At 53.9% G+C, this 12,021-nt stretch overlaps 1 protein-coding gene across 1 annotated transcript in view; it reads left to right on the top strand.

Annotated features, from left to right (window-relative positions):
• ARHGAP23 (Rho GTPase activating protein 23) overlaps positions 1-11,524 on the top strand; it is a 63,144-nt gene extending 51,620 nt beyond the window's left edge. The window contains exons 21-24 of the mRNA XM_054593718.1: positions 4,505-4,546; positions 5,115-5,211; positions 7,333-7,364; positions 10,367-11,524. Coding sequence (XP_054449693.1) covers positions 4,505-4,546; positions 5,115-5,211; positions 7,333-7,364; positions 10,367-11,404 — 1,209 coding nt within the window. The 3' untranslated portion in view covers positions 11,405-11,524. The remainder of the gene's footprint in view (positions 1-4,504; positions 4,547-5,114; positions 5,212-7,332; positions 7,365-10,366) is intronic.
• The last annotated feature ends 497 nt before the right edge of the window (positions 11,525-12,021 follow it).

Below are 12,021 nucleotides of genomic sequence, written 5' to 3'. Positions count from 1 at the left end.
CTTCAAGGCCGAGCAGGAATAGATCCTAGAATCCCTATGGTTCTGGGCTTCCTCGCGTCCTCAGTAGGAGAGACAGGAGGCTTCTGGGTTTCCAAGATGTGTGTGAGGAAGAGGGAGGAGGAAGGTCAGGGAAGGGGCTGCGGGGCTGGAGAGCTGAGTTGTGAGTGCAGGGGTGCCTTCAGAAGCTGGCCCCCAGGAGAGGTGTCTGGCATAACCCGGCAGACAGGCGCAGGGATGGGGACAAGGCTCTGCCCTGCGGGCCCGCTGAGGCTTCCGGGAGGACATGGTGGTGCCCAGGGTAGAGCGGAAGCGGATGGGGCAGGGAAAGACATGGGCTAAGGCAGGATCCTGCACTGTGCTCTGTGTATCTTGGGCTGGTCACCGCCCTTCTCTTGGCTGCTTGGCAGCCCCAGAGGCATGTGTTTCTGAGGATTCTTGTTATTCTCCATGAAGGAATGAGAACTGAGAGTGGCCAACAGGGGGCGCAGGAGGCGTGGTCTTCCAGAGCCAAACCCAGAGCAGCAGCACCCCTTGCGGGGGGGGGGGGGGGGCGGCTCACGGGTTTGTTTTTACGAATATTCACCTATTTCCAAATCTTGGGGTGGCCTTGGGTCCAGCCCGCAAAGGGCAGAACCAGACTCCCTCCTGCCAGGAGAAATAAGATTGGCAGCCATTCAGAGGAAGGGCAAGGAGCCGTAGCCTCCCCCACCTCATACAGACTTTAGGGAAGGGAAACAGTTCATGTTACCCCCATTTTACAGATGAGGAAACTTGACTGGAGCTCTACTCCCCAGGCAAAAGGCGGACTGAGTTGGGAGAGCAAAGTGGCCAGCTCAAGGCCACACAGCTAGTAAATGGCAGCCCCAGGACTTTAACCTGGGCCTGTCTGACCAGAGCGTGTGCTCCCCTCCCCCGCTCTGGGAGGGCAGATTCCTGGGTCTGTCCTACAGCACGCAGGGCGCACAGTGAACACTCAGTGTTTGTTGAGTACGCTAACAATGTTTTACATACAGTGTTCACATTTTGGTCATTTTTTTAAAAATCGAGATGTAATTGACATAAATTAGTTCCAGGTATACAACATAATGATTCAATATTTGTGTATACTGTGAAATGATCAGCACAGGAAGTCTAATTAACATCCATCACCATATGTAGTTACAAACTTATTTTCTTGTGATAAGAACTTTTAATGTCTAATCTCTTAGCAACTTTCAAGTATATGGTACAGTATTATTAACTGTGGTCACCATGCTGTACAGCACATTCCCACGGCTTGTTTATTGTGTAACTGGAAGTTTGTGCCTCCTGACCACCTTCACCCATTCCAGACACCCCTCATCCCTTCACCCTTGGCTACCAGCAATGTGTTCTCTGCATCTATGAACCCAGGTTTTTTTGATTTTTAAATTATTTTTATTCCACGTTTAAATGAGATCATACAGTATTTGTCTTTCTCTGACTCATTTTACTTGGCACAATGCTCTTAACATCTATCCATCTTGTCGAAGATGGCAGGGTTTCCTTCTTTTTTTTTTTTAAAGATTTTATTTACTTATTATTAGAAAAGGGAAGGGACAGAGAAAGGGAGGGAAACATTAATGTGTGGTTGCCTCTCAGGTGCCCCCTACTGGGTACCTGGCCCACAACAAAGGCATATGCCCTGACAGGGAATCAAACCGGCGACCCTTTGGTTCACAGGCTGGCTCTCAATCCACCGAGCTACACCAGCCAGGGCAGGTTTCTTTCTTTTTTTATGGCTGAATGATACAGGGTCCGGCAGAAGTAAGACTTGCTTGAGTGTGGTTGGTAGGGTAATAATATGGGTGTCATAATTTATAGTTTTAATTTGAACATTTCACCTAAAATGTCATATGGTGGGCTTGAGTGTGATATTGTTACGTTACAGAATTACATGCTTATGATTTTGTAGTAAAGAAGGGGCGTTATTTGTGCTGGACCCCTGCATTCTGTTTTATTTTCCTCAGCCGTTCATCCATCTACAGGCACTTAGGTTGCTTCTATGTCTTAGCCATTGTGAATAACACCACAGTGAATGTAGGGGTGCATAGTCTTCTTGAGTCAGTGGTTTTGTCTCCTTCAGGTACCCAGAAGTGGAATTGCTAGACCATATGGTAGTTCTATTTTTAATTGTTTGAGGAACCTCCGTACTGTTTTCCATAGTGGTTGCCCCAATTTGCATTCCCACCAACAGTGCACAAGGGTTCCCTTTTCTCTACATCCTCACTAACATTTATTATTTCTTATGTTTTTGATTATAGCCATGCAGTATTTCATTTTAATTCTCACTATAATTCTAGATGTAGATACTGATATTATGCCCATTTTACAGATTAAATAAGTAGTCTCAGAGAGGTCGTTTGCCTGAGGTGAAGTTGAGTCCAAGATGACTGACTCCAGATCTTTCCTATCCTCTCTCACTCTTCCCTCTTCTGTCTCTTTCTTGTTTTTCTTCTGCGCCTCTTGTTTGAGTGAGTCATATGATAAATGATAACAGGTTCGTGGCACATGATCATAATCGGCCCTGCGAGTCTCCCTGTTTCCCCCTTCATTCCTAACCCCACTCTGCCCCCTCTCCCATAAGTACCCACTCTAATAGGCTAATATGTATCCTTCCAATCCACCTTCTATACACTTATTTAATTTAATTTTATTTTAATTTAAATTTTTTAAATTTTGTTTTAAAGATTTTATTTATTTATTTATTTTTTGAGAGAGCGGAAGGGAGGGAGAAGGAGAGGGAGAGAAACATCCATGTGCGAGAGATTCATCCATCAGTTGCCTCTCGCGCGCCCCCAAACTGGGGACCTGGCCTGCAACCCAGGCATGTGCCCTGACTGGGAATCAAACCTGCAACCTTTTGGTTCACAGGCTGACACTCAGTCCACTGAGCCACACCAGTCTGGGCTACGTGCTTATTTTAAATAGATGTATACCCTTAAGGTTATATAATATTCTCTGTATATTTTAACTTTCAATCAGTGAGCCTAGCTCATATACTTTATTGTAATTTTTGTACCTTTAGAGGGCTTATTTCTGTTATCCTAAATGTCATTTCCTTTTCTATTTACCACATTTTCATTTCATTTATTATTATTATTATTATTATTATTTATTTTTATTTTAGAGAGTGGGAGAGGGGGAGGGAGAAAGAGAGAGAGAGAAACATTTATGTGAGAGAGAAACATCCATCGGTCGCCTTCCAAATGCGCCCCAACCAGGGACCAAATCTGCAACCCAGGCATGTGCCCTGACCCGGAGTCAAACAGGTGACCTTCTGGTTTGCAGGATGATGCCCAACCAACTGAGCCACACTGGCCAGGGCCATGTCATTTCATTTCATTTCATTTGGTCTGTCTACCTTGCTTTGGCTGGATCCATTTTTTTTAAACATGAAACTCATACAATTTGTAAGATCCACACTTATGTTCAATTACACAATTATAAAGCCCATGCTTATGTTTAGTTTTCACTATCAATTTCTAAAGCTTACTAGTATCCACATCTTTTCTCTACCACATCTAAAGCCAAGTGCCTTAGTGTCTTTTCACCTGTCACTGGTTGCTCCTTCTGAATTCGACTTCCAGATTGTCTTGGATACACTTTGTGGGTGTGCATGTATCATTCCTGGCTTGATGACAATGGACTTTTCTACTCTACTACCCATCCTTCTCGAAGCTTATTGCTCAACCCTGGATTCACTTCTTTACTTGCTCATGTACTCAGTTAAGAGACTCTTTGTGTAGTACTTTCTGATGTCTTAGAACAGCTTTATTTCACACTCAAACTTTAATGAGAATTTAACAGAGTATAAAATTCTATGTTCAAAACCCCTGCATTTGTGGTGAGCAATACACTGAGATAATTACTTCCTTGTCTTGTTGTGTCCGTTGCTATGGAACGGTCTAGTGATAGTTGATACTTGTTCATTTGTAAGCAATCTGTGTTTGTATTTGAGAAAACTTTTAGAGTTCTCTCTTCAAGATTCTCAAATTTCACTAAATATATTTAAGAGTAGAGTTTTTTACTTTGATTTCTATCCTGTTTGGCATTCATGAGAAACCCCTTGTCTGCCTGTCCCTTGAGGAACCTCCTAACCTTCCAGGAGCTTCCCTTTCCAAGGCGAGCATGCGCCCTGGGTGTAGGAGTGGAGTCTGGGGCTGGTGCAGGTGCGCTCGGCTCCAGCAGCTGCATCTCCCTTCGACACTGGGGTACAGTCTTTTCTTTCCTCAAGGGTTTCTCACAGTCTATGGGGCTGGGTTCCAGGACCCATCAACCTCCCTCCGAGGCCTCTGGGCAACTAGGCCAGCCTGGGGTTTGTCAGGAAGAGGGGGGCCCTTGCCTCTTGGGGCCCCCTCCTGCTCCATTCCTCCCGGTGCCTGAGAGGTCCTCTGGACCGAGCAGGTTGGGAGCCCATGCCGGCCTGTCTTCCCTCAGCCCCTTCCCCCGTTGATTTCATCCCTTCCTTTTATCTCCTCTGCAGTCAGACTGGTTCTTCAGTGATGACGAGGACAAGGGAGAGAGGGTAAGTGGTGCAGAGGGCTGGCAGGGTGGGGTCTGGTCTGAGGTGGGCCCTCATCCCAAGCTGGAGGCGAGGGAGAAGCAAGGCTGCAGCGGGGGAAGGGCCTGGTCCTCGTGGCACCCCGACTGATGGAGGAAACATAGACCCTCTCCCCAGGAGCATCTGAGCTGCTGGCAGACTCACCCTTGCCTTCATGAGCTCTGTCTGCGCGGGCAGATACAGGCCCCATCTAAGGAAATAGGGTCCAGCAGCGAAGGCAGACCCCACCTTCCAGTCCTAGGTGGAGGGCATAGGTTTCAGGAAGGAGCGGTCTGATGGGGAGACATGGCTCTTGCCTTCAGCTGAGGGAGCAGCTCAGGCCTCGGGGTTCAATCAAGGTGTTGGGGAAGGCGCAAAAGAGACAAGGAGGACCCGCCCTCTACAGCACCTGATTGACAGGGCGTCAGTCACTGCCCTGGTGAGTGCCAGGCTGGTGGAGGAGACACGGGCCCTGTCTTCAGGGTCCCCCACTCTGCAGGCTCCACCGCCCAGCCCCTTGCGGCATGCCAGCTGACCCTCCTTCTGTTTGCAGACCCCTGTGGATGACAAGGAGCCTCAGTCAGTGCCCAACATTGAGTATCTCCTGCCCAACATTGGCAGGACAGTGCCCCCTGGTGACCCAGGTTCAGGTGAGTGCAGGATCTTGGGAAGGGGTAGGGTAAGGGTGGGCTCTGCCTTCCTGAGGGTCCCAGATGCCGGGCCACACGCCCAGCTTCCCTGCCCCTGCCCCAGCAGGGCCTATTCCTGAACGCCCCCCCACACACACTGAGAAGGGGCTGTGGCGGGGCCTCCCCCCACCCCCTGCCCCCGGGCAGGTCCAGCTTGCCTGTGCCCACGTTCCCATCTGCTCGGCTTCCCCCACCCCGGGGCTGGGAAGGAGCTTTGTTCGCCCTCCTGGTTTCTTTCCTGAGCTTTTTATTTCTCACGGGCTGTGTCCTTCTGGGCATGTTCCTCTTTTTTAATTTTTCTTCCTTTTCTCCTCGCACCCCTCCATCCCTCCTCCCTCTTCTCCCTGTGCTCTCCTCCCTTGCCCCGATCCTGTTCCTTCTCTTCCTCTCCCCTCGCCCTCCTCCAGCGGACCTGTTGGAGATTTAAAGGGTACAGTGTGGTGTCGCGGCCTCGGTCACTAACAGTGGCGGGTGATTATAAGAAGGCTGGGCAGGCGTGAAGGGCAGGCGGAGACGTCTGGGCTGGGAGGACCTCACCCTGACTTGCCGGCTACCCGTGACTGTTAACAGCCCCCTCCCCATCGGAGAGCCCTTCTCAGGAGGAAGGAGGCAGCAGCAGGCTAGAGCCAGACCCTGTTCCTCTCGCCAAGGGGGCTGGGCACCGCATGGCGCCCTCCCTCAGAGCCCCGCTCCTCAGCCTTCTCTCTGGGGCGAGCCGGCCACGTCTGGTTATCTGGGCAGGGGGAGTTGTGGCTGGTAGCAGGACCCAGCCTTGCCGGACACCAGTGACGTCACTTTTCAGAAGCCGCTGTAGCTGTAGCTCGTGCCTCATTTACCTTCGAGGACTGGCTCTTTCTGCTTCTGAAACCAGATGCCCTGGCCACTCGGCCTATTTCCAGGTCTCTGGCCTTCTCACAGCAGAGCAGCCCAGAGACCAAGAAATGCCCAACCCCATCTTGGCTCAAGCCGGTAACTCCTCTCGCCCTGCGGGTGACCTACCCTTAGTATTTTGACTGGTCCTGGCTCTGACAGAGGCCTGTCTCAGCGCCCCTCGTTGCAGGAGGCAGGCTGGGGAGGGGCCCAGGGAATATGGGGTGGGACGGCAGAGAGGAGCCCCTGTCTCTTCTAATCACCCGCTGCCGCTCCCCTGCCCTGTGGTGTGTCGCTGTGTGATCAGCACGTCTGCTCTTCTCACCGTGTGTGGGGCGGGCTGGGGGTGCGACATCTAACTTGCTTGCCAGAGAGTGTGGATTAACCGCACCTGCCCACTGCCCCGCCCCCGGGACCCGGGAGGCCCTTGGATCCCCAGTTCTGGAGAAGACACTGCCAGGACTTATTCCTGGTTCCTTCTCCACCCCAGGGATATTAAGGGAGTGGGACCCAAGTCCCGCTGAGGAAATAATGATTTCACTGTCCTTCATAACTCTGGTTATAAACTAGGGCCTTGCCCCGTAAGGGCGGATTGGCTTTCAGTCTGGAGGTGGAACCTATTAAGACTCTAGTCCTCAGGCCACTCCGCCTCCTGTGTCCACCTCCTTCATGCCTGCCCCTGTATCCATCATTCATTCACATGGCCCTCTTCCTTCTCATGGCCTGAAAGAGGGGGGTAAGGGTGAATGTTGTAAGACACCCACCTCTCTCTGCACTGTGGTCTCCATTTCTCCAGAGCATCTGTGACTTGCTGTGTCTCACCGTCGCGGTTTTGTGGACTGCATCTGGTGCTGGGCGTTTTCTCTAGTGCCTCAGAGTAACAGGGACCAGAGGGGGGAGAGGAACTAGGCGCCCCCCCCAAAAAAAAGCCCTCCTTGCCCTTATCCCTGGGCAAATGAGGGTTTAGTGGCTGGCTGGCTGATGTCACTTCCTGCCTCCAAAGGATGTGGTGGTTGCCATCATTCTCTGCTCCCTCCCTGTCCCATAGGAAATGACATCAGAGGCCCATCATGCTCCCAGGGCCCAGGGAGATCTCAGGTTTCTGAACTCCCTGGTTTCTGGAGCCTCTGAGGAGAGGGAATTGTGTTCACAAGTCTCAGCCTGCTCTTGCCCTGATCCAACATTCCCTTGTCTTTCTGTTTTCACCAACAGATTCCACCACCTGTAGTTCGGCCAAGTCCAAGGTAAGTGCCAAGGCAATTCCGAAGGTTTTATGCCTATGGAAGCCAGCCCACTTTACTTGTTGGTCAAGGGAATTGGGAGAATTGCAATTGGACCCTGAGGAAAGTTGACAGTCACGGGCAAGGAAGGTAGAAAACACTGCTGCCCAAGCTAAACTGAGAAGCCGCTTGCCTTGGCAGTGAGGCATCTGGTGCAGTGAAGGATCTGGCTTGGGAGGCTGTGTTGCCCGTTGGTTAGAAGCACAGGCAGTCTTGGGTTTGGGTTCTGGCTCCACCACTTGGTAGCTTTGGGGCACTGGGCAAGTTACTTGACCTCTTTCTGATCTTCAGCTTCCTCATCTGTAAATGATGGCTAATATTTGTCCCCATAGATGGAGTGAACAATAAATATGTCCCATACAACTATGTTTAAGGGCTTTGGAGAGCTCAAAGCAAAGAGAAGGAAGGAAATAATAAAGATAAGAGCAGAAATCAATGAAACTGAAAACAATTGAGAAAATCAATAAAACCAAAGCCGGTTCTTTGAACCAGATCACACAGCCACTGCTCGCCTGCTCCAGCCTGCCTTCTGAGACGGAACCTGTCAGGCGAGCACCCTGCCCCAGGCAGACCCTGCCCCCTGCGCTCCCCCCTCCCCGCCCCGCCCCCCGTTACATTAGAGCTTGACGGCCAGTGGGGGGCCTTAGCTTGGGCTCCATACAACATACCATAGACTGGGTGGCTTAAGCACAGACATTTATTTTCTCACAGTTCTGGAGGCTAGCTCCAAGGTCAAGGCGTTGCCATGGTCAGTTTCTGGTGAGCGCTTCTGTAGATGGCTGCCTTCTGCGTCCTCCTACCGCACAGGCAGAGGGAGCAAGAGAGCTCTGTGGTGTCTTTTCTTGTAAGAGTTCTGATGTCACCATAAGGGCCCCACCCTCGTGGCCTCTTCTAAGTCTAACTACATTGGGGGTTAGGGCTTTAACATATGGGTTTGAGGGACTGGACACAATTCTGTCCATAGTAGTTGGTGAAATCATTTAAATACTGGCTGGTTGAACTGAGTTCATCTCTGCCTGGGTCTCTAAGCACTGGCCGGACCCCAGCGAAGCCCCGGTGCCTGATGAATGTGCTAGAAACAAAGAAGGCTGCTCTAGTCAGCACAGGTCCCCCATGCTTCTCATAAAGCCCCTACCTGCATACCTCTGGTGATGGGGAGCTCACTCCATCACAAGACTTCTGTGGCAGGGAGCAAATTCACTATAGTGACCTGAATCTAGTCCTTTGTCCCTTCTACCTATTGCACCTATTAATGCCTTGGTTTCCCATAGCCGCTCCTGGACTGGCCCCTTGACCTTTATATAAACCTACTGACCTCTGCATTCACTGGAAGTGACCATTCTGAGCTCATTACTTCTGTAACTAGTTGGGATGAGAGGGTCATTTGGTCAGATGGTCCTTATGGCCTCTCAAGGCTATCCGAAGAGCGTGGCCAGGACCGGAGGCAGCGCTAGCCACCATGTGCCTCAGACTGATCATAGCAGTGCTTCCATGCCACAGAACTGGTGAACACAATTGTGTTCAGGACAGGGAGAGCGCTAGGCTGGGAAAGCCAGGAACGGTTGTGAAGGGCCTCGCGCCTGGGCCCTGACGGGGTGGGATACTGAAGAGTCCAGCCTTCCCTTAGAAGGGCTGATAAGGATTGATTGCTGCAGGGGAGGAGGGACTGGGTGAGGCAGGGGTGGAGGCAAGATCCTGTTAAGAGAGGAAAGACCCAGAAAAGTCAGAGTGAGAGCCTCAATGGAGGATGATGAGGATGAGCTAGTTTGGGAGTCATTTCAGGAGAATGGAGAGGAGGGGAGAGGGAGGAGTCAGCAATCGTTTTAAGGAGGCGGTTTGGGGCCAGGGTAGGGCACATAATGTGGTTCCAGATAAGTGAGTTTCAGGTGCCTGCAAACACCCTGGTAGAGACCAATTCAAAGTTGGGAGAAGAGTTCTGGAGCTCAAAGAGAGTTTGATGTCAGATGAGGAGGCCCTGGGAACAGGGATGTTCAGGAAGTGCTGTTTCCCAGGGAACACAGAGAAGAGAGGGGCTGAGAACAGAGCCCTGGAGACACACTTCTTAAGTGGTAAGAGGCAGGAGAGGAGCCCCTCCCCCTCGCCAGGGGTCAGAGGAGGGGCCAGGAAGGGAGGACTGAAAAGCAGGTTGGAGAAGGCAGAGGGGAAGTGTTGGCTCTGCTCGGGAATCACAGAAGACCAAGATGAAAATGCAACCGTGGGACTTCAAACCATCGGATTGAGTGGGGCTTTGGAGCCGCTTTTGGCAGTAGAGCTGGCATTTGAAGTGATGTGGGGTTGGGGATTGTCCGGTCGGGCACTGGGGGGATGTGGAAACGCAGGGCAGTGGGGTGCGGTGGGAAAGGGAACTGAACTGTGGTGGGTTGCCCTGGAGGGGCCTGTACATGAAGTAGGGGGAAAGGCAAGTTTCCCAGGCGGGAGTGGAGAAGGGGCGGCATGGGCGCTGGGGTCAGAGAAAGGTCCCTGCCAGGGTCTGGTCATTGTAACCCAGGAATAGTCTGTGTGAAACTGACAAGTGTTATTCACTGTCGAGGGACCATTATTACCAGAACTGTGTCTGAAAGGATTTATCTAGCGCTGGATACGGAGAATGGAATGGAAGTTGGAGATGGTGGAGGTGCTAGACCAGTCTCCAGCTCCCAGGAAAGAGCCGAGTCTCAATTCAGACCAGAAGGGGTGTGGAGGACGCCCCGAGGTAGGGAGGAAGGCAACAGGGTTAGTCTCTAGAGCGGATAGTAACACTCCAGCTGGGCAGTGAGTGGTCTAGGAGAAAAGATTTTTGATGCCGGTGGGGGCTGAGCTTGGACCTGTTGAAACTGGGCGCCCTTGTGTCGGGGCGGCCGGGCGGGAACGTGGAGGGCACTCAGGCCCTCCTAACTGGGCTGGGTCAGAGGGCCTCGCTGGCGCACATCTGGACGCCTCCTAAATACTGATCTGTCTCTGCCCAGGGCACGTGGGCCCCCAAGAAGGAGCCGTACACCCGGGAGATGCTGGCGATCTCCTTCATCTCGGCTGTCAACCGCAAGCGGAAGAAGCGGCGGGAGGCCCGGGGGCTGGGCAGCAGCACGGACGACGACTCAGAGCAGGAGGCACACAAGCCCGGGGCGGTGACGATGGTGTCGGGTTCCAAGGACCAGCCAGAGGGGCAGCTGCCGGACACCGCCGCCCCAGAAGCCCCCGGGCGCCTCAGCCCCCCAGCGCGGGAGGAGCGGCTGGCCGCGGACACGCGCTCCATCGTCTCGGGCTACTCCACGCTGTCCACCATGGACCGCAGTGTGTGCTCTGGAGCCGGCGGAAGGCGGGCCGGCGCTGGGGACGAGGCCGACGACGAGCGCAGCGAGCTGAGCCACGTGGAGACGGACACGGAGGGAGGCGCGGGGCCCGGGGGGCGCCTGGCGCGCCGGCCTTCCTTCACCTCGCACCACCTGATACCCTGCGACACCCTAGCGCGGCGCCGCCTGGCCCGGAACCGCCCCGACGGCGAGGGCCCGGGCGCGGGGCGCGGCGGTCCCCGCGTCGCGGAGCCCTCCGGCTCGGCCTCGTCCAGCAGCCAGGAGTCGCTGCGCCCCCCGGCGGCCGCAGCGGTGGCAGCTCTGGGCGCACGGCCCTCGCGCCTCGAGGCACTGCGGCTGCGCCTGCGCGGCACCGCAGATGACATGCTGGCAGTGCGGCTGCGGCGGCCGCTGTCGCCCGAGACGCGGCGGCGCCGGAGCAGCTGGCGCCGCCACACCGTAGTGGTGCAGAGCCCGCTGACCGACCTCAACTTCAACGAGTGGAAGGAGCTGAGCGGAGGGTGTACCGCGGAGCCCGCGGGCCCTCGGGCGCACAGTGACAACAAGGACTCCGGCCTCAGCAGCCTGGAGTCTACCAAGGCGCGGGCTCCGTCGTCCGCGGCCTCGCTGCCGCCTGCACCCGGGGACCCCGGGGCCATGCAGAGCCAGCCCCCGCGCCGCTCGGGCTCCTCCCGCCTCCATCAGTGTCTGTGACCAGCCCCTTTCCCTCCCCTCCCCGCACCGCTTGCCTCCCACTAAGAGCCCCTTGGGAAACAGGCGTCTCCTCTGGCTTGCACCCCCCTCTTCTGTTGCCCCTGGTGCACATGGCGCTGAGCCCTTGTCTCCAGTTTATGTGCTGGAATTGATGGGGGTGGGCAGAGTGTGAATGGGAGGGAGGGGGCTGGTGGTCAGGAGAGGGGAGAGGCTGCTGGGGGTCTGTGTCCCCTGGATAGATGACAAAGTGTCCCCTTCTGGGCCTTTCTGTGTCTGCACTTAAAGACCCTGTTGGCTATGGGGATGTGGATAGGGAACCTCCTAGTCTCAGACTAAAGGAAAGACACTGAGTGATACTGGCTCTTTGCTTCCGTTCTCTGCCCCCACCCCCATCAGCGCCTCGCTCCTCGCTAAGGGTTGTGGGGATTGTGCAGGTTTGTCTAGGGAGAGGAGCTACAGAGTGGTGGCGTCCATGGGAGGGGGGTTTTGTGTGCAAGTGTGTGTAGCCACTGTCCAAACATGTCTCCAGTGCCAACTTCTGCCACTCCTGCTTCCTTTGTCTCCCCACGCCCACCGCCACCAGGGCTCCCTGCCTTTGGTGCACGCGCGGACCCTTC

The sequence above is a fragment of the Pteronotus mesoamericanus genome, unplaced genomic scaffold, assembly GCF_021234165.1.
Source record: "Pteronotus mesoamericanus isolate MK-2021 breed Mesoamerican mustached bat unplaced genomic scaffold, CSHL_Meso_final scaffold_476, whole genome shotgun sequence".
Lineage (NCBI taxonomy): Eukaryota > Metazoa > Chordata > Mammalia > Chiroptera > Mormoopidae > Pteronotus > Pteronotus mesoamericanus.
Note: the sequence above shows the minus strand (reverse complement) of the source record. Positions and strands in the feature narration are given on the sequence as shown.